At 38.6% G+C, this 21,954-nt stretch overlaps 1 protein-coding gene across 6 annotated transcripts in view; it reads left to right on the forward strand.

Moving 5' to 3' along the window:
- epb41l5 (erythrocyte membrane protein band 4.1 like 5) overlaps positions 1-21,954 on the forward strand; it is a 43,932-nt gene that overhangs the window by 16,475 nt on the left and 5,503 nt on the right. For 2 of the 6 annotated variants that reach the window (XM_030757858.1, XM_030757863.1), the window contains exons 8-22: positions 713-833; positions 1,296-1,383; positions 1,604-1,692; positions 1,784-1,853; positions 3,979-4,148; positions 4,989-5,110; positions 5,982-6,000; positions 6,822-6,867; positions 7,197-7,315; positions 14,588-14,739; positions 16,222-16,319; positions 17,206-17,340; positions 17,897-17,964; positions 18,700-18,825; positions 20,003-20,084. In XM_030757858.1, the coding sequence (XP_030613718.1) occupies positions 713-833; positions 1,296-1,383; positions 1,604-1,692; positions 1,784-1,853; positions 3,979-4,148; positions 4,989-5,110; positions 5,982-6,000; positions 6,822-6,867; positions 7,197-7,315; positions 14,588-14,739; positions 16,222-16,319; positions 17,206-17,340; positions 17,897-17,964; positions 18,700-18,825; positions 20,003-20,084 (1,505 nt within the window). The remainder of the gene's footprint in view (positions 1-712; positions 834-1,295; positions 1,384-1,603; positions 1,693-1,783; positions 1,854-3,978; positions 4,149-4,988; positions 5,111-5,981; positions 6,001-6,821; positions 6,868-7,196; positions 7,316-14,587; positions 14,740-16,221; positions 16,320-17,205; positions 17,341-17,896; positions 17,965-18,699; positions 18,826-20,002; positions 20,085-21,954) is intronic. The other 4 variants (XM_030757860.1, XM_030757861.1, XM_030757859.1 and 1 more) reach the window with 4 other exon arrangements.

The raw sequence follows: 21,954 nt of genomic DNA on the forward strand, positions 1-21,954 counted from the left end.
ACACACCTGCAGTAGCTGTTTTGTAATGGTCATAAATCTATTTACCTGCAAGGGCAATTTGACACATTTCAGAGGTGCTGCAGAGGAGCAAAGATTGAGTCACTGGAGACATTAATGGAATGGGCTTGCGTGCATCAACGCTTGTGCGCACACACTTCCACATAGTCATTGTGGGGTAAATGCCAGCTCATTAGTGCTCGATCCTCTTCTGAGGCCCCCTAATCCAGCGCCCTTTCTGTTTTCTCTCTGTCTCTCAGCTGAGCTTTCTCCCTTTATTTTCAACTTTTTTTTTAGAATTATGTTGTTGGTCCACTGACATTTACTGGGATAGGGATAGGATAAAGTTATATTTTCTATTCTCTTTATCTTGACGCTTAGCTCACAGCTGGGCACTGAAGATCTTCCAACAAACACTAGCTTCTTCTATGTGCCCAAACACTGCAAAATGTAGTCAGAACTAAGGGTTTTCAGCTTCTTTCCCTTTTCTGTTTCGCTGTGTGTTTATTTACTTCGTGCCCAGTGAAACAATTTTCTGTGCATGGGAGATGGTTAATTTCTTTCTTACTATACTTTCTTAAATACTAAAGCCCCGTGTGTGCTTTGTGGGGTGCTCCACAAGAGATTGAAGGATTTTGGTAAACACTGATATACACCGAATCAGTAAACCAACAAATCCATTATTAATTGTAAGCATATGTCTGTGTGTTTGCAGCTGAGTTGGGTGATTGTGACCCATTAGAACATACTTTGGACCTAGTGTCAGAATTTCGCTTCATCCCTGACCAGACAGAAGAGATGGAGCTGGCTATATATAACATGTGGAAAGAGTGCAGGTAAGTGTTTTATTGTTATTAAAGTAATGTATTTATGAGCTGTCAGTTAATCAAGAGGTATAAAGTAATTTAATGACCATGCTATATGCTATAGATGGCAAACATTGTAGGGACTACATTTGCTCCATTTTACTGAGTTTAATTTTAGTTATTTAGTTTATAGCTATAGTTGTTGAAAAGGAATTTTATATTGCAAGATAAAAACCCTGCAAAATTAAAGAGATCCCCAACAATCTGATGAGCCCCTAAGAAGGAAGCACTTGACGATGGTGGGGGAGGGAATGAGTCCTGTTAAAAACGATCTCCACAACTGGATTGGGGCATGAGGGGAAGCACAGAGAGACTGTGACAAAAAAATAAAACATACCTACAGGAGAGGGTAGATAAAAGTTAATGAGATGGAGTAGTGGGAGTCAAAGTTGATGTATTTCAAGCTATTTTTTTGTTCCTCGTCTTTTTCAGAGGTCAGACGCCAGCCCAAGCTGAGATCAACTATCTGAATAAAGCCAAGTGGCTTGAAATGTATGGGGTGGACATGCATATGGTCAAGGTAACTGCCACACTCTTTCTCACTGGCATGCACTGTACTGCTTGTTTTCACATACATCAATCATAGATAGGATTTCAAACAGGAAGTGTCCTTGATGAAAGACAGGAAAAGAAAGGAATGTGCATCGGAACATTAACATATGATAAGATCATAATGTGGTCTCTTTTGATGTGTCTTCTTTCTTCTCTTTTCTTGTCTTTTCATCATTTCTGCTCTGCAGGCAAGAGATGGTAATGAGTACAGTCTGGGTCTGACACCCACTGGAGTTCTGGTGTTTGAAGGACAAACTAAGATTGGACTTTTCTTCTGGTATGTTTTCTTGGTAACTAATTTACAGAGATATATATTTTTCATGCTTTATAGAAGTACTTTTTAGTTTGACTTTAGTGTTTTTATGTAGGCCCAAGATCACTCGTCTGGATTTCAAGAAGAGCAAACTGACGCTTGTGGTGGTGGAGGATGATGAACAGGTGACCATGGGCACACACTCAAATACAGTACCAGTTTTATTTCTTTGTAACAGTGCTTCTTGGTACTAAATCTTATACCATTGGAAAGCCTGTGTCGTTTATTGGATTGGATAACTGAAGTCTGAAGAAACAAGACATATTGGCAATTTAACAATTTATTCATTTAACAAGCAGGGGCCTCAGCATCATGTGGAAGAACCATACACAGCCACAACTGCCTGGCAGCTCCTGTCACACACTGCTGTGGGATGGCATCCCATTCATCACCCAGCATTTGTCGCAAGTCAGCCGGTGTAATTGTGTTGGTTGCTCTGGCATTGGCAAAGAAGATTTTTTTCATGGGAGCAAACCACATTCTCAACTCTGCTGCTCAACCCACAAATGCATATTCCTTACAAATTTGTCACCATTTAAGGGAAAATAAACAGGTTTTCCAACGGCATGATTTATTGCCAAGAAGCATTGTTACATCAAAGAAAAACTGACCAAACACAAATTTCCTTAGTTTATAAATTGTTCGATCTTATGAAATGCACTGAACACATCTAAGGTGTCATCTTCCATTTAAAAAAAACAAAAAACATGACTGAGGATAAATTTAGCAAGGTAAATTTCAACATTTTGGGAAAAGCTTTTCATCTTAACAATGTAAGTAATTTCTAACATCCTTTAATAAAATTCCAGCAATCATAGAAAACCTTTTTGTTTCTTAATAAAAGGACTATGGCTCCAAAAAAAACTTTGTGTGTATATGAGAGAAGGGAAGTCTGTTTATGTCCATCCCTCGGGTCTTTGAATGAGGTTAATAAAAGAGCCTGCCCCCTCTGGTATTTCTGGTATGCACATCCCAAACCTCCCCACCCTACACATGTGTGCATACACCATACAAGCACACACTCACATACTCAGTTTTCACATCCGAACCCTGTCTTTAACATATGTATGCTGAATACCTGTCACTGACTGAAGGAATGCAGGAATGCTTAGATTCTCAATTATCTAATACAATGATGGTTTCACACTTTAGAGAGAGGACAGGAGTCTATCAGAGTCATGGCACTGGGAATTGTTGCACATATTTTGACAGTGGAGGAAGTGAAGCAGTCACTTCCGCTGATCTGTCGCTCTAAATTTAATTTAATCATAAATTGTGATTTTTTTTTTTTTTTTTTTTTTTTTTTTTTTTTTTTTTTTTTTCTCCTCCTTGGAGGGGGAGGTTAGGGTGCAGCTTCATACGTATTGGTGCATGTGTGAAATACCAGAAGTACACCTGACAGCAAATGAAAATGCAGAAACAAAGTGTGACTGACTTTGGACTGGTTCCAATACAAGTCTTGTAACTAACTGGCTGCAGTGCTAGACGGGCTTTCATCTAGACCTCTTAGAAAAATCTGATTAATGAGTCAGCACCTGCACTGGTGGTACAGCCATTCATTCCTCACATATCAGTCGCCTTCTGCAAGTAAGCCTTGATTATACTCCATTGCAGACACACAAAACTGGAGGTCATTCCTGTTACGCTCCTTTAAGTTCGCTTGAAGTCCACCGCCTAGGGCGCATACACAGTTTGTGCATTGTAATGTAAATTCTCCACGGGCGAGTCCACAGTGTCATAAAAAAACAGGCAGGCACATAGATGTCCACACAGACCCCCGCGGTAACTGATGATATTTATGTCACTCCGAACTGAGTGAGACGTGGCCATGGAAAGTATAATCCAGGTTTAGTCAATGAGATTTGTTATGCAGTTTACTAGTAATGTTTCCCCTGATCAACAGGTGGCTGTAAACTGTTAAGATACACTGCAGTGTGCCACCAGAAGCAAGCTAGAAGACTGCAATCTAGTAAAGTTATTTTAAAAATCATCTTTGCAAGTGCTTTATAATGAAAATGCACTAAAGATCTACCTCAGAGATGTAAACGGTACTCGTTGACTAATACTGTATGTAAACATAACTTGCTTGTTTACAAGAAAACTCCACAGAGTCCCTTTTTCTTGCCAAATCAGAGTCATGGTTTCAAGTTCTTTTCTATCTGGAGAAGTTCACATAATATGCTCTAATGGTACTATACCGAGACCTTAGCCTGGTTTAATCAACTCCAACCCTGTACTGATCCTCCACAGGGTAAAGAGCAGGAGCACACCTTTGTCTTTAGGATGGACCACCCCAAGGCCTGTAAGCATCTCTGGAAGTGTGCTGTGGAACACCATGCTTTCTTTAGGCTGAGAGGACCTGTACAGAAGAACTCTGCACGCTCTGGATTTATACGCATGGGATCACGCTTTAGATACAGGTAAAAGATGCACAGGAAGGTCATGTGTTTGTTCTAAGTTGGAGGTTGGTACACAAATGTGAGCTTGTCCTTTTTGTCTCTTTAAAGTTCTCTGTTTAAAAAAAAAAAAAAAAAAATTCAACAAGCAGTAACTCCACAGGTTTTTTTGTTTAGGAATTAGTCTTACATAATGTTTAGTCTTACATCCCAGACCATAAAAAGTATCCTGTCCTGACCTTTTTCTTAAATGTAATGCAAAAAGCACAGAATAAAATTAGGATTTTAGTACTCTGTCTTCTTTGTGATGGACTGAGAAATATGTTTGGTATGGGAAACAACCCTGAAAAGGATAAGCGGAAGAGGATGGATGGATGGATGGATGGATGGATGGATGGAAAATGTACAGACTTGTTTCAAAGTAAAGGCTGAGTTATAGCAGACTGCTCATATGTCATAAATTTAGTTTGTTTCTTGTTGTGTATAAACAAGATAATCTTAGAATGGTATACAGTACTTAATCACTCTCAATACATGCCAAGTAACCCATGTGTGTGTACACACAGATACTTGCAGTGGTACTAGACAGGCACTTAGTATCAACATGCTGCAGTAGCAAGCTGCTGCCCAACTGTGTGTTTAAACATTACCCAGTTGTATAAGCACGGGCAGTAATGTTGATTTAACACGGGGGTTGAAGGGGTTTGCTGTTAATGGGAGGTTTTCGCCTGGATGGTTCCAGGGTTCAGAAGGGGTCATTGCTGTGCCTGTTGTTTTTGTGACAAAACATCATCAAGAAAGAAATGTTTGTTGGGAACAAATAATGCTTTCAATTGTAAAAGAAATTCTTGTTTGTGTGATTAGCGGGAAGACTGAATACCAGACGACGAAGGCCAGCAAAGCAAGGCGGTCAGCATCTTTTGAGAGGAGACCTAGCCGACGCTATTCAAGGAGAACCATGCACAACAGAGGTCAGCACAACAGAGGTCAGCACAACAATCACACAGATACCTGCAGAGTAAAGGGGAATGCACTGGCTGAACGTGATAGTCAGTATTGACACTCACCAGGAACAAATATCTATATAACATAACATAAGATGGAAATATTTTACAGTGAAAAGTAGTATAACTTAAAATTTTTGTGACAGTTTTGTCAGTTTGAAATCCACAAAGTCTAAAAACTCATTTTTAGATAGGATAAATTGGTAAAAATCAATTACTAACTCTATGATTTACCAAACTATCTATGATGGGCCTCAAATAAAGCCCACCTGTGAGTCGGAGGAATGACATTAAGTAGTTGGGGCATAGTTTGGGAAGACGTGCAGCTGTGCACACAAGGTCCCACTATGTGCATTGCAAGCTGATCCATGTAGTCCAGGGAACACTGTGTACAGTTGGGCAATAAAATTGTTAGAAAAGCTTGAGAAGCCTTCCTGAGGACACAAACTGATGGAGCTTTAAAAGCCCTCTGCTGAGATGGGTGAACCTGCCAGGGCTACTTCTTGTGTAGGCTACACTGTAGGCTTTAGATAGATAGAACACAGAAATATAAATTAAGCTTTGTCCAAGAAGACTCAAAACTGCTGCCAAAGAAGCCTCTACAAAGACGTGTATTCAGGGTCTAAATGCTGGTTATATATGAGTAAGAGTCAGAAATAGTGATTTTTGTGTATTCAAAATTAACGACAAAACTTAAAATTTAAAAATTGTGATTGAACCTTATCTCAGTCCTCTGTATATAAAAATATACTCATTATTGATGGTTTGTAAAAAATGTTTTCTGCTTTACATGGCTATATTTAAGTATTTATCTGGACACAATACTTAATGTTTTTTCTTTGTGTTTTTACAGGACCATTTCACCCACAAGAGTGAGTACAATGATTTCTAAATAATGTGGTTGTGTAATTGCCCTTTTAAGTGACACTTTGTTTTGTGACCATTTCCGCATTAATTTATGTAAAAGTTGTATCTCTTTTTTTGATTACATGGAGGCTTTCATTCTAAATACCCATATTAGGTCACATGATATAAATTTATCTGTAGAGTACAAGTAGTGTTAAGACTGTTTCACACACTTTATTCAGTTTAATCATCAGGCTTGGCTATAATCTTGATACAGAGCCTTTTGTTGTAGGGATGTGTGTGTGGGCTAAGACATGATGTCAGCCGTAGCTTTAAGCTGTCGTGGGAACTAAGCTGCTGAGTCAAAGCATTTATGATAAATGGGACTTTACATTACACCTCATTAGACAGGTCTACAATGTGACTATACTTTTAAGAAGGAAAGCATTTGCAGTATTTAAAGCTGTGTCAAAAAGATGAAGAGTTGCTGTCTTAATTATTTATGGGGATTTTCAAATTGCCTCATGGCAGACCTTAAATTAAAACTTTCTGTCATAATTTAAACAGACTTTTATGTTTTCATTGTTCCAAAATGTGGTGCATGTGTCCTGGCCTCCAGGCTAGATGTATAAAACAAAACTCCCTGTACAGTTTGCCACCAGTGATGGTTGCTCACCCAAATTTGCAAAACATGACAGTTTAAGAAAAGAACAGCTTTTTTAAATGTTCTTTTGTTGTTTAGGGAAACAGTTCACTTGCAGTGTAAATCCAAATACACTATTAGTAATGCTTGAGCAGTACTGTGCTGTTTGTTCTTTATATAAAATCTGTTTCTCTCTCTTCTCAGGGTTTTTTCCTCAGGCAACGGAGTCAGTTCCAGCAAAGACGACAAGGTAAGGAGCAAAACTGCTGTTTTCTTTTTTTTTTATATTTTAAATCCCTCCACTATTATCTGGGGAAAGAAAACAAAAGTGCAACAGACCAGCAACTTTAGATGTTATTGCAGAGAAAGCAAGTTAAGTCCTGTTACTAGACGCAGTTTGCTAATGTAAGAAAGCTTGATGATAAAAGATTTCAGCTGTTAATATATATATTCTTTCTTTTTCTGAAGTCATTTTAATACCACTGAGCCTAATCCTTTTGGCCCATTTTTTGTGGATGTGTGTCTTTAACTTGTTTGCTCTGTTTCATGTAATTCCTCACTTTCTCTCTGCTCCATCAGGTTACCCCCAGTAGAAGTGCATGGTCAGGCGTGCCTTTGGTCAGCCCGGTTGCTGCTTCTGCCTGTGGACCAATAGAAATCGAGGCTCTGCCCAGGAGTCCTGGGGGCGAAAAAAGGAGGTTGGTACCTGCACATTTAGAGATTTCAGCCTCACTTCTTCTATTTTAAAGCTCATCTTTCTCCCAGTATGTTGTTTGAAATACACACTGGCCCCTGCAACCTTGATGAGCATTTTAGAAAATAGCTGAGTCAGTATTTTAATGTTGATTGTCAAGCCTTTTTTTTTTTTTTAAATTGCAGTGACACTTTGTAGCTTCTCACCGTTCGCCTAATATAAGGGAAAACAACAGTAGATTAGAAAAGGTTGAGGCAGGCTGACTAATCCCTGTAGGTTGCCAAAGGAAGTGGGTGGATAGCAAGGTGTGTTTTCATGATCTAATACCATGTGAATGGCTTAGCCTGGCTTATCCACTGACCCTGTCTTGTTGTGACCAGGAGAAGGAGGAAAGAATGAAGGACAGCTGTTACATTTTAAAGTTTCTGCTTTTTAATCGCATCTGGGAGTTAAACACTGTACAGATTTTGTATTTGTACTGTATATGTGCTTTCTGAGACTCAGTGGTTGTTTGGTTGTCTGCATGTATGTGTGTCTTGAGTGCAGAATGCACCATAAGCCAGTAATGGAGTATTACAGAATTCAAATTTAAGAAAAGGTGCAGGTAGACAAATTGTAAAAAAGATGGGTTATTCCATGCAAAATAAGTGAGTGCCTCTCACCTGATCCCTTTAGAGTGATCTTGGGGCTGGGGTGGGGGGGTATACAATAACGTTAATATATTGAATGAAGCCATGCAAAATGTTACCTTCATACTGGCAACATTTTCCATCTTAAAGGCCCTTGAGGTACAAAGAGGCTGTTTTCTTTTAGGTTAGTCCAATTTCTTTTCTATAACCAATTTTAAGCATCAATATCATGAGATATGTGATGGTTTAATGGTAATACTGTTTATGTAGAGTAACAGAAACAAGCTCTGGTATCCTGGATGTTTTATCTGTTTTCTGGTAATTCATTGGAGAAAACTTGAGAAACAGCACAATACCTGGCTCCTCTTACTGTGATTCCTTCTGTGCCAAAAATAATTTTCTCATGTAGTCATTTATACACTCAAAAACCATGAATCTGATTCAGAGGGGTCATCCTATTTGGAATAACCCCAAAGTGGATAGTCAGCAGAGATGGGCAGGAGGACACTTATATATGACAGATTTGATATTTACTACTGTTTTGGGTTTTTTTGTTTGTTTGTTTGCCTCTCATTCCTATCTCTGAGCACTCTGTTAATTGTGGATTTACTGTCATGTGAAGCCTGTGTGTCTGAATGAAGAACACAAATGTGCATGCAAATATGTAAGCATCTACCCTTGTTATAAACCTGCTATGTTTCCTTGTGTGTTCCAGTATAATTATGTACTGAGGATAAATTGTCTGGCAACAAGCCGGTAGGTACAGTCAAACTGAACATTGACATGGCTTTGGCTTTAACCAATCAATCGCTGCGCAGTAGCTGTCTTTAAGATTTTGACTTTGGGAATGGGCGTTCTTGCAGTGAACAGACAACAATTCGCCGTGTTTTGCTGTTTGTTCCCTTTTTGATCAGCATGAAATGCCAAGCAAATCGGTGCAGGGAATGGTGTGATTTGGGCTGCTGTGCGGGAATCTTTTGTTTGGAATCAGAGATGTGATATGATTTCAGCTTTGGATCTGTTCTCTTCAATGCTGTTGGTGCTTTGTAGCATGTAGGTATTCTTTCTTTTTCCTGATGTCATTCTGAGCATCCTGTGAATCACCTTCTCATTTTCTCCAAAAAAACAGAAAATTGTAAGGAAGGTATGACAGCAACACCGGAAAATTAATCCGCGTTTATTTATCAATACGTTTTGTTTTTTTTTTTTTTTTAAATCAACATATCAGTGATCCCATACCTTAACTGCAGAAAAAACCCTGCTTGTTTATGTGGTATTTCCCAGCAAAAAGTGTTAATTTTTCTGACCAGCATAGTGTGCATCTGGGAGAAGGAAGGCTTGTTCAGATTTACAGCTCCGGCTGATCCCATTTCTTATAAATCTCTGGTCAGATGTAATAAGAGGATTTCCTGTCACTTTTGTTGCGCACTGGCCCTTTTTTTTGTTATTACCCATAAACATTAATTATGACTTATTTCACTGTGGTGCATTCCCGTGAATGGGGCTTAATGACTCATTTGTGCCCTTCACTATAGAGATTCAGAGCAGTTTCCAAACAGTGTGGGATTTTTATACATATCTTAAAAAAAATTTCTGGTTATTATGACAGTTTTGCTGCAGGGAGCCTGCAGTGTTATTTATTTATTTTTCTCTCGTGGTATGTTCTTGTTTTATCTGACTCCTTTGTTTGTTGAATCTTTACAGAGTGGAAAGCGTGACCCACTTAGTCACCATAGGTACATTAGGAAAAATGAGTAATTGCCCTTTAAATTGACATATGCCATAACCTTAAATAGGGCCACTGGATACAGATGACCTCATATATCCTCCTTTTTCTAACTTTGCTGCCCAAAGTCTAAACTGCAGACTGCAGATACCTAATACACCATAGAAATTAGTTAATTCATTCATTCATTCGATGTTAAAACATTTTTTATTCATTTATCATAAAACCCAAATCTCACTAGTTTGCTTTCATGTTGTAAAAAGCTGAATACAAATAAAAAAAATTGCAAATTTTTTTAAATTACACATTTTCTGCTATGCCCATGTCCTTTTTATAATTTTCAAGACAGATTAAGTTTCAGCAAAGCACATCATATACTGGCCCTTGTTGAGACGATACTATCAAGCCTTCAGAAATTTCTCCATTCATTAAAAATGTTTTATCACCTGACACATTGTATTTAACAGTACAAGATCTTACACTGAGATGACCTCGAAGTTTGTTTACAACTGACTCAGTGGACACGAGGAGGATGCTTTGAAAGTGACATTGTTAAATCACTAATGCTTTCGACTAATCCCCGTGCTCTTTCCTTTCCACTCCCCAGCTTTTCTTTCTCTCTTGCTTTTAAATCAGTGTCGCTATTTATTTATTTATTTTTTTGTTGTTTTGTTGTTTTGCATGGAGCACTGCAACCCCCAGCTGGTTGCCTGATAACGTGAACAGTCAGTCTCTAAGGGCAATTTGTTCATGCACGTGATGATGACACGATGTGCATTGATGCTGACACTATATTCTAGGTTTTATAACTCTCATATTGGTATCAGTGGCAGCAGATTCACAAAAGCTTTCTGAAGGTTAGCTGTATTGTGGTAAAAGCAGAAACATTTACCAAGAAAATTTCTCTTTTTAGATGTGTGCAGTGGCAAAAAAATAGACTGAAATTAAATGCTGACAAATACTAATTCAAGATGACCTAAATTAAAAAAAAAAAAAAAAAAAAAATGACTGTGGTAAACTTTTCACATTGACATCTTCTTTCTCCCTGTACAGTATAAGCTGTCAGTGTTGTCACCCCCTCTCTGACCCTTGTTCATTACTGTAAGGTATTTTACTTCTTTGAAACATTATCATAAGTGGGAGCGGATTAGGCTTAGCTCACTTCCTTTGTAATTGATTTAACAATTAAACAAAAACAAACTACAAATCAAATCTCTGTTGCCAACTAAACACTAGACGGAAAACCTAAAGGTCAGTGGAAGTTCAGCCACTTACTATCTAGCCAGCAACCATCAAGTAAGTCACCGTTTGTTCCCCATCTTCCAAATTCCTGGTAGAGCCGTCATGGATAAAAGCTTTTGCTCAGGAATATATAAACACTATAAACATAGATTTGACATAAGCTATCAAACATCGGCCCCTAGAGGTGCAAAGCCAGGTCACTGATGCTCCAGAGACATTCAGTCCACTTCACTTAAGTGTTTATGTGACAGCATATGTCACACCACACTGCACACTAGCAGACAGCGTAGCAGAAGTAATGCGCTATAAGCTGCATGGCATATTCAGAATCCTGACACGGCTGTGCTTATCATGCAAGCCCACATTTTACTAGTTTTCATTCATACTGTTTTATGCATGCAAGTATGAAGGTGCCATGCATGTCAGCTTACGCCCCAACTATTACACATTCTCATTTACGCTCATGTTATCACCATCCTGCTGCCTCAGATTCTTTTTCTGTTGTCATCCTCTCCTTTAACATTAATTTCAATACTGTCTCCTGCACTTTCATTTCATTCAGTGCTTTCCCTCCAGTCTCAACTCACTCACTCCTGATTTCTTTACTACCAGTTCCTTTTTGTCCCTTTCCCTTTGTCCCTCTGTTTTACCTCCACCCTGTTTTCCTCAGGTGTCCTCTTCCCTCCATCCTGCACGCTCATGTCTCATCAAAGCTCCCCAAATGGAGTTGGACAGATCTGACCAACTGACATTGTCTGTACTGACACGAATTGGCCAGGACGCTAATGAATGGGAATGGCTCAGCAATGAACTGACTTGCCCTTGAAAAGCGTGTGGCTTTTGTTGTAGTGACCATACCACGTGGATGGGCACACTTAGTGTGAATGTACATATTTCTTATTAAGCGAAACATTCTACCCCCACAGACTGACATTTGGCCAACATTTCCTTTGCAATTTCCTTTTTTTTTTTTTTTTTTTTTTCCCTTTTTCCCTCCTTCGTCGATCCATCTCTGCATCTCATGCTTCTGCTCCTTGAACCTTGGTTCAGTGACAGTTTTGAAAAGATAACGTGCCATTGCTTCTTTCCCTCCTTTTCCTATCCTCCCCTTTCTGTCCTCCCTTTTTTTTCCCCCCTCTTCTGACCTTCATGCCAAACCTCAAGGGGGAACTGGCCGTCTGGGGTGAGATGGTATCAGGCTGAGGTTTATGAATTCAATTCCAGTCTTGACTCTGCAAGGAAACAATAGGTCGCATAGGTCCTGGAGGATTTAAGCAAGTCTTCTTCTGCCCCCCCCCCCCCCCCCCCCCACTCTCTCACAAATAATTTCCTTGTTTTTGTAATATTTCACACACTATTACTGTATTTGAATTCAGTGAAATATTTTTTGTAATTGAAATTAGATTTTTTGAATATTTAATCTGTTACTGCATTTCATGCATCTGCTGCTCTGTTTAAAAGGGAGTTGGATAAGAGGGTAGATATCTTTCTCATCTATAGACAGATTTGTCTAAAGGCTTTTTTAGCTGTAGGTAAGCACAAAGAAAATGAAGCTGGGTATAACAGTTACCTTCATTATGTCTAAGTTGATTTCCAAAAAGGTTCAGATTTTTATCTTCTCTTTGAAGGTAACTGTTTGCTTGTGTTAAGCTTGCCTAAACGTGTTTTATGCAATGTTTCTATGCTCAGAAATGAAATTGATACTGCCTCCTCATTCAACTTCTAGCAAGAGATCAAGCAAGAATAATGCATTCAAATGCACTGCAGTACATTTTAATGCATGTGAGCGCATCACAGTTAAAAGGGTGAATTATGAACTGACTCAGCAATCAAGATAAATAATGGAGTGGTGAATAAAATGCACTGACCTATTATATTTTAATTACACTGCTGTATAACTGTTTATTGCACAGCTCAACCAAATGAAGATGAAAATATAATATTGCTGAGTTAAATGCAATATTATATCATGACTGTGACCAAAGGATTTGTATCTTTAGAAACCGCAGGCTTTTTAAAATGATTTTAAATCAAGACAGGATATAGGACACAGATGTAGTTTTCAATCAAATTTACCGTAAGTAAAATTACCTGTGTGTTTGATCAGGAATTAGGTGATTAATTGTATTTCAAATTGAAATCTTGTTTTTGAAATGATGCAATCAGCAAAGGGTCCAACTCAGGATGTTTGCTCTAATTATTTAGCACAGTCACAACTTTTGTGATGCTATATTCGATTGTTTTAAGCCAGTAAAAAAACAAACTAACTAATAAATACACATTGGAAGAAATTCATTCATTCATCCTTGCATTAGAATATAGTGCAATCACTGATGGTATGTAATGTTTGATCATGTTTTCAGGCTACTACGCTGTAAAATTTGATGTTGAAAAGGTATATAACAAATCTGTTTGTAATATCACCCAGAAAAATACTGTATTGATATTTTCCCAAACTGCTCAGCTCTAGTTTGATACCTTTACTTTTTTTCACACTGTAATATTCAATCCAAATCCTGGCGACTGTGTATACAGGTAAAAAATGTTATTGTCCAAATGCGTAGGAATCTATATAGGAGTCTGTATACACTGTCCGTAAAGGATTTTTGGATTATTGGGCTCATGTTAAGTTCAAATGATGTAGGATTTTTGTATAATCTTTTGCTGTAATTCAACTTGTATCTTGGATATTGAAACGTGCTAAATGAGATTTAAAAATGCTACCCACATGTTGGAGGACTGAATAAGACAAGGGAGTAGTGCCAGGAGAGTGTGTGTGTCTCCTCTATGGTATATGTATCTCTCATATTTGCCTTCCTGTCTTATTTCCCACATGGTGGGTGGATTCATCCTCGTGGTTGGTCGGTGGATCACTTAACAGATTCATTCAAAGAACTGTACTTTTCTTGACATCTTTTTGTGTTGTAGTTTAACTCCTGTACTCTTCAGGCAGTGTATTGTAATACACAACAAACTTATTATGTTTTGCTGTGTCTTCAGGCTACAAAGCTGCTGGAAGAGTTTCTGCTAAAATCATGTGACCAATGTTCTGCTTCAAGCACCTCTAATTCTGAGAATATTACACCACATTATTTCCTGCAAAAGTTATTTTGTGGGAAGTGTATTTACCTCAGGAGGAGACATGATTGATTTGGGACATTTTGGTCTCATACCTGTCAGGTAGAAAATTCAGTAACTTGACCACATTGTTGGCAAAGTGATCATACCACCAAGTTAAATTTGGTGTTTTATAATGTGTCTTTTCCAGATATTTTTCAGCTAGGTATTTGTTAATTATTAATCTACACATAATTTGTTTTTAAAATTAGCTTTAAAGACAGCAGATTATATGTATATTCTGCATATTTTTCTTTTGGTTGTAGTAGTATTAATTTGATATCTTTTTGGATATTGGTATGTTACTCTTAAATGCCTGCTGCTATATCACCATGGGTCAGTTCTATCATCATTGCAGAGTCCATTCATATCTTACAGAGGTAAGCTATATGATCCAGAATCTTTTTCTTCCAGTTTTTGGTTTAAAAACATATAAAATAGCCTCCACGCTTTGTGTTTCTATATCCCATCCATCCACATCCCAATTTTAAATGGCTAAATCTGTCATTTGTTGTTCTTCTCTCTTTCTCTGTCCTCCTCACTCTGCTTGTGCTGCCTCCAGTTTGCCAGTGGTTGCTGACCTAATGGAGACATGCGTCGATGATGTCCTCAGAGCTCCTGTTGTCCCTGCAGTCACAGCTATAGAGGAGCCCGGCCAATCCAATGCCTATGCCAGTGCTAGTGTCACTACAGAAGATCCACTCAGTCTCACTGGTAAGGCTACAGCAACCATAAAACAGATGGAAACTTTACTGCCAGACTCAGAAATAGCCAGTATTTAAAATATTGTTTTAGAAGACAGTATTTTGTATAAACTGCTATAATCCAGTAAATCTCCCTTTTGGGACACTGTTAGATACTGACACCACTAACTCACTCCTTCCAACCAAAGACAATATGTTGTTGTGTTTTTGTTGCATGTTAATTATTGCTAAATAACAGATTAATAAAGTGCTTACCAAAACTGCATCACAAACTTCTTGGACAGTTTGGAGAGGACAGATGAGTTCATTAAAATGCTCCACATAGCACCAACAGGAGAGTCATGATCGAGACACAAATATGAGTATTTCAAAAATTGTTTTTTGAAATTTATTTTGGATATAGTAACAGAAACTTGCTCTTTGTAACACAGTTAATTTTGATTTGGTATACATGGTGTGGTACCTGGGGATTGTCACACTGAAGTTAGAGGAAAATGTGTTTTCCATGTTCTGGCTTTTGATATCTGTGAACCCATTCAGTTGATTTGGACTCTTTTTAAGGATTAGATTAGATTAGATTCAACTTTAATATCACTGTACACAAGTATATAACAAAAAGTACGTTCCAGAACACCCATCCAAGGGAGACAGGTGTCTGCGGTCATGCGCTGTTATACAGGCGCTACCGTAAGGATATCGTGTGCCTTGTGTATAAAAAGCTGTAAACAAGATATCAGTCCCCTACTTGCAAATCTGCTGTCAGAGATCAAACATTCAAATATTTTATGGATTTCAAGGATCCATCATTCTGTGTTAACTTGACCTTCACTCTTGGGAGTCCATATTCATAGAGCCATGGTACCAGATATTTACCCTAAAACATTTTGAAGTAGTTTTCTAAATAATGGAATTCAAATATGGTGCCTCAAAAACTAATGATCAAAAATATCTAAAATCACACCTACTGTCATCCCTTAAAGTATTTTTATTTTTATGGGAAAAAACATTAGGCACATGAAATTTTGCATAAGTACAAAAATTCATCTTTCCTTTGGAATGTTTTCAGGCTAATCTGTGATGGTCAGCTCACAGGGAATGACCCAGTGGGGATTTACTCACACTTGGAGAAAGTCTTAAGTGGCCGGTAGAGGAAGTGCAGTTTTTTGGCCCTTTGGTTTTAGCCTCATTTTCAACCCTGGAGGCGTCTCTTGGTGCAATCTTATTGACTGCTTATTCAGTTACACTGCCTCTGCTTACATTTTTCTATTAATCCTAGCAGTAGTTACACCTAATCAAGTCAGTTATGAACAAGCCCCAGAGCTGATTGTAATGCCGTGCTGTTAATAGGTAAAGAAGAGTGACATCAAGTGTAATGAGAAGAGATTATGAGAACTGTTCTTGTAATTCCATTCATTCAAACACACATAAAGGCTATAATTCAGTTGGTTTGCTTGTATCTAATTTGTTTGTTTGTTTATGTGCAATTCTCCAGAAGCAGCAGCTCGTCTGAAGCAGCTGGAGTTGGAGAGCAGTCCGCTTCTTGCTGCTCCAAGAAATAACATCAATGTCAATATGGCCATGAACAACCAGGTGAGTGTGTGTTTATATAATACTAGCGAAGTACCCAGTGCGTGTTTGTAACAGGAAAGCATCGCTGTAGAGTCACCGCGGCCAGGACATTTCAGGGCGAATGCACTTCATAAAAAATATAGGCCTGACAATACTAAGGCACTAAACATTACTCAAGGAACTGACCAACGGATATTTACACTCAGGTCCCTCCATTTAATACTTATTTTTGTAGGTCTCACTCACCTTTGGTCGGCTCTGATCCGGTAATGATAGCGTGTCTCTGTGACGTCAACGAAATCCTGAACAATCCTCCAATCTCATTGTACATCCTGTATAATGACAATAAAGGCATTCTATTCTGTTCTAACAAATCTATATTTAGCCCTCTGGACACACTGTATTACCACATTGGACCTAAAAGTCACACAATAAACATAAATCTGAGTTGAAAAAAGTTTTTTCAGTAACTATTTATACTAAAATACAGGCAATGCCTCAGGCATTTTTGATGCCACACAAATTGTTTGTGCCGCTCGAAACAACAGTTCCTGTCCACCCAATGACAGAGGAGTACATCACAGGCCTGACACTTCCAGGTGTGTCACTGCTTCTGTTGTACACCTGGAGACAGTATTTACATTTGAGTCTGCTTTTGATTACTATTTGGCTAGCATCTACCTTGTCCATGATTACACTACACACTAACTATACACTCCAAACATGCTAAATGTCACAGATCTCTCAGATTTCAAAACTCACTATCGATATCACTGTACATGTGGCCGATCTCCAGAATCCTTTTGTATAGTTCACTGCCAATTCAGCATAAACAAACATGGAAAAATGGTGACATGTGTGGGATAGCATGATGTACCCTCTCTGACATTTGACCCTGTTCCAACAGGACGATATGGTGAAGCTCACAGAGAAGTGCGGTCTGAACAGTGCAGGCAGTAGTCCAATTGTCACTCCACTGCGCACCCCAGAGGATCTGAAGAGTAACATCCTGAAAGCTCAAGCTGAGGCAGCTGCCCTTAAGGTGTGCAACAGACCGGGGGGTGGAGCAAAGACCCCTTAGATAATACACTTTAAGCGCTTGAGTCTTCATATGATAATGTTCCAGTTTACTTTACATTGATTTAACCCTTTAGAGTCAGTACTCTATCTGTAAGAATAAAAATGACCTCAAGGTCATTTTTTAAAAACAAATCATTAGGGATTTATTTCTCCTTTTATAAACCGAATTAAAGAAACTAAATATGAAACTGATTTGGAAAAGATTGTAGACTTTATTATTATTTTTTTGATTTTGAAGATAGTAGTCTTTTCAGATGACTGGCGTTTAGATGTACAATGAGGAAAATTTACCATCACACATGAACTTTTGGTCAGCGTAAGTTTAAAAATCTCCGCCTCTTTTAATTAAACATTGTGGGTTTTGTTGTGCTTTTTTGTTTAAATGGAATTAAAAAGCAGCTAAAGTATATCAGAAATGTATAGTTTTGTAAATATTTATTCTAGCTGCTTATAAGTGGAGCTTTATGTGTTCAAGCAGCCCTCTCCTGCTAATAAACGCCTCTGTTTCCCCTGTGCAGGGCTCTTTGGAGGAACACGTCATAATGGTTGGAGATAAAAACTGTAACGTACATGAGGCTTCTGCAAGGTACGAATGTTTTCACTGACCTGTAGTTTCAGGAATATAATAACTGATTTATTATGTTCAACTTCAGAATTGAATAAATAAGAGAGTAATCTTACCTCTTAGAGTTTGCATTTTATTTAACTCTGCAAAATCTTCATGTTTATGCAGGAGAGCATATTGTACTATTGGCATGAGGCGCACATTGTCATTCGTGCTTCATTGTCTTGAAACTCAGCCCTCCCTCCTTCATCTTACTGACTCATGCCAACTGTCAGTGCTTTGTCCCAGCCAATCACAGCACTTGCTGCTGCCCAAGCTGATTAACCTCTTGAATATGTATAAGGATTATTAGCATAGCTCACAACGTTACATCACCCCCAGCTCGGCAGCGCTCCACAGAATGACAAGCGATTCCACGACCCGGCTTGTAACTGAAGCAGTAAATGGTGCACATTTGGCAAATTCTGTTGTTGACAGTTTTAACAAATGTTGCCCTTTTCTGTGACCCTAACATATTGTTTTAAAAGGATTTACTGGAGCTATTATTTTTAAAAATGCATAAAATGGAAATAAAACCTGCTTAAAAGTTTTATTTATTTATTTATTATTTTTTTTAAACTTTTTTGCTGAGGTTTTCCTAATGTAGTAGGATCAGTTTAACCTTTTCTTTCTCTGTTAATCACACTGAATATTTTATGCAGGAATGAGCGTTATGTCGGCAACAAACTAATAAAAATATGTGTGCCTGTCTGCCAGGTTGAAGGTGCGTACTGGGCGACTGGGCAGTAACTCATCTCTTTCTGTTAGCAGCCGCCCTGACGTCCAAGACTCCTGGGACTTGCTGAAGCCAGCCTCCTCCCTGGTCTCATCTGCAGGAGCCAGGTGAGCCTGCGTGTTTGTATGAACTAATTTATTCTTTGGTGTTTTTTACTTTATGCTTTTGCATTTAATCTTTCATATATTATAGTTAAGTCTTCTAAGTGTTGGCATAGATTAATTAATGTGATGAGAATAAAGAAAATCCAGATAGTTTGCTGTGCTTACACTTGGAGGTTATCAGCAAGGCTAATTCCTGGGTCAGAATAGGCTTTGGAGGGTGACTTAAGGTGAGGCAAGGGTCTGATTTTCCTTTGTTTGCAGAAGTTGATGTATTTTCCTCTTTAATAAAAATATCATATGTTATTATATAGAATTTTAAACTTGAGTAGAGTAAACAGCACTTAGGGGAAACAACATGAAAGTTGCCTATTTAGATCACGAGAAGAAATTAACAGAGGAGATAAACAAATAGTTTAAAATAAGGGTGTAAAGATATGATTTAATGAATAAGATCCAAGCTTAATGTGAAATTTTCAGAGACAAATCCAATGTCCTGCATCACCCGCACAGAATGTTAAGCATTAATAGTATGGATTAAAATGATCCCTTGGAGACAGAGGTGTAGCTTGTTCTTTATAGTCTTTGCTGCCATCTGCTGGTGTGCCTGAGAAATGCAAGAATGTATGTGTGCGTGCATCTGGGTGTGTTAAATCACATGACTGGAGTTCTGCCTGGATACTGCTGCTCCCAAAGTGTTTACAGCAGTGTGACACATAAAAACAGACACACACGCAGATGCTTGACCAGACAGTTTTCAATGCTGTGTGGCTCTGTGCTCACTAATGCAGCAAATGCTTCAGCCATTTTCTGCTTCAGTCTGAAGAATATTAAAACTCCTCTTTTATTCATGACTTTAAAGAGTGTTTGTTCAGTTTTCATTGCTGTTTAATCGTTTAAGACATTTATTAAGAAAACATAGCAAATGAAATTGTTTTGTGTTTAATAGTGGTGAAACTGTTCTTGGGGGTTTTTGATTGCTCATTGAGCCATACAGGAAATATGCTGAATTTTGTGCTGTGTGATGGAATTAATGGATTTAGTAAATAATTTGAACAAGAGAAAAATGTGCTGTGTAAAAGTTGTTTGTTCATCTGAAAGATTATTAAAGTTACAATGACTGCAACAGCTTTTGTATAATTTGCTCATACTTGCTTTTTTTTTTTTCGTTCCTGTTCTTCAGTGCTGAGAGGTTAGCTGAAGATTTAAAATCATGTGTTCCCAAGATGTCCTCTGAGTCTACGAGTGAAGGCCCGGCACTAAAGGTAACCTAACCTAACAATTAGTGACTTAATAATGATATCCATTACTATTATGCATTCACACTCACCAGCCACTTAATTAGGTACACCTTGCTAGTGCGAGGTTGGACCTTCCCTACTTAAGAACTACTTAATTCTTCATAGATTCAACAAAGTGCTGGAATTATTCCTCAGAGGTTTTGGTCCATGTTGGCATCACAGCATCACACAGTTGCTGCAGATTTTGTTGGCTGCACATGCATGATGCAAATCTCTCATTCCACCACATTCCAGAGGAGCTCTATTAGATTGAGATCTGGTGACTGTGGAGGCCATTTGAGTACAATGAACTTATGTTCAAGAGACTTGGGCCCAATACTTGGGCCAGTTCAGCATACCCAGGATATCTTTCCGTTCTCTAGATTCACTCACTCTAGCATTGGCGATCAAAAGTCAGATAAACAGTCAAACGAAGCTGGTTATCAGCTCGTTAACCAAGGGTTTCCCTGCGCATTCACATGAAAGAGGCGGTGTTGGCATAATCAGACCAGTCTGAAAGGGGAGTTTCACACGTCTTACGACTTTTCTTCCACAGAAAATGATCCCTCTGAGTGCCACCTACACCAGAGATCTCTAAAGAACATTAATACCAGTAAAATACAACACTGTTGTCAAAAAGGACATGCGATTAATGCCAGAACAAACTGTCAATCTAGTGATTTAGCGCGCAGAGTGGTAAAGCTTTTAATTCCAGATCATTTTATTGCTGGGTGTGTTCTCATTGCTGCTGTTTATTTCTAAGGTGACAGCTGCACATTAGAGCTCTGAAACCTTAAACTAGAGCCATTTAAGCATTAAAGCTTACTGTCCCAAGGAGACATGGAAATCGCTTTAGTTTGTTAGCAGATCAACGTGAAATTCACTTGAACAGGTATTCTTGATGTGTGTTCTAGTAGCAGCAATTCCAGCAGTGTAAAAGACTTAGCAGCAGATTAGAATCAAGTGCAACACTTTATGCATTTTCTAAATTACCAAATTAATACATATTGCCGTGACAATGCGACATACAGTTTGTGCTTCATTCAGTGGTTTTGTAAGGTCCAGCTTAATGTTTACACCAAATTCTAATCCTACCATCTGAATGTCACAAATCAAGACTCCTTAGACAGGCAGCATCTTTCCAATCTTCTGCTGTCTAATTTTGGTGAGCCCATGTGAATTATAGACTCAGTTTCTTGCTTTTTGCTGGCAGGAGTGGCACTTGGTGTGGTCTTCTGCTGCTGTACCCATCTGCTTAGGTTTAACTTGTTGTGCATTCAGAGATGCTCTTCTTCATGGCTTGGTTGTAACAAGTGGTTGAGTTATGCATCTTTTCCACTAGTACCTACTCAGCTCAGCTTGACTCGACTCAGTTTTTAGGGTTTTCCAGGTAGTACCTGGTACCTACTCAGCCGGGGTTTCAAGCGAGCTGAGTCAACAAATGTAACGTCAGCAGAATGCATGCCACTGATTGGCCAGGCAGCGACGTCACAGCGTCATGAGAGCGACTCCTTCACAAGAATCAAACCGGCCGTTTTTGAAACCTGGCAACAAGGGAAATGGCTACACACTAATCAACACAGACATTTTTGTGCTTGGTGGCTGATGAGGGAGCTAGATGGAGTGACCGTTTGTGTTTGTGTCGCATATAAATGACGTCACTGGACTTTCGGCCGCCTTGCTGAGGCAGTACTTAATTGTAATGGAAAACAAATGAAACCAAGTAGAACTGAGCTGAGTAGGTACTAGTGGAAAAGAGCCATTACTGCTGTCTTCCTGCCAGCTCGAAGCAGTCTGGCTATTCTGACATCAACAAGGCATTTTCAAACAGTGAACTGCTGCTCACTGTATATTT

Source organism: Archocentrus centrarchus, chromosome 21 (genome assembly GCF_007364275.1).
Source record: "Archocentrus centrarchus isolate MPI-CPG fArcCen1 chromosome 21, fArcCen1, whole genome shotgun sequence".
Taxonomy (NCBI): domain Eukaryota; kingdom Metazoa; phylum Chordata; class Actinopteri; order Cichliformes; family Cichlidae; genus Archocentrus; species Archocentrus centrarchus.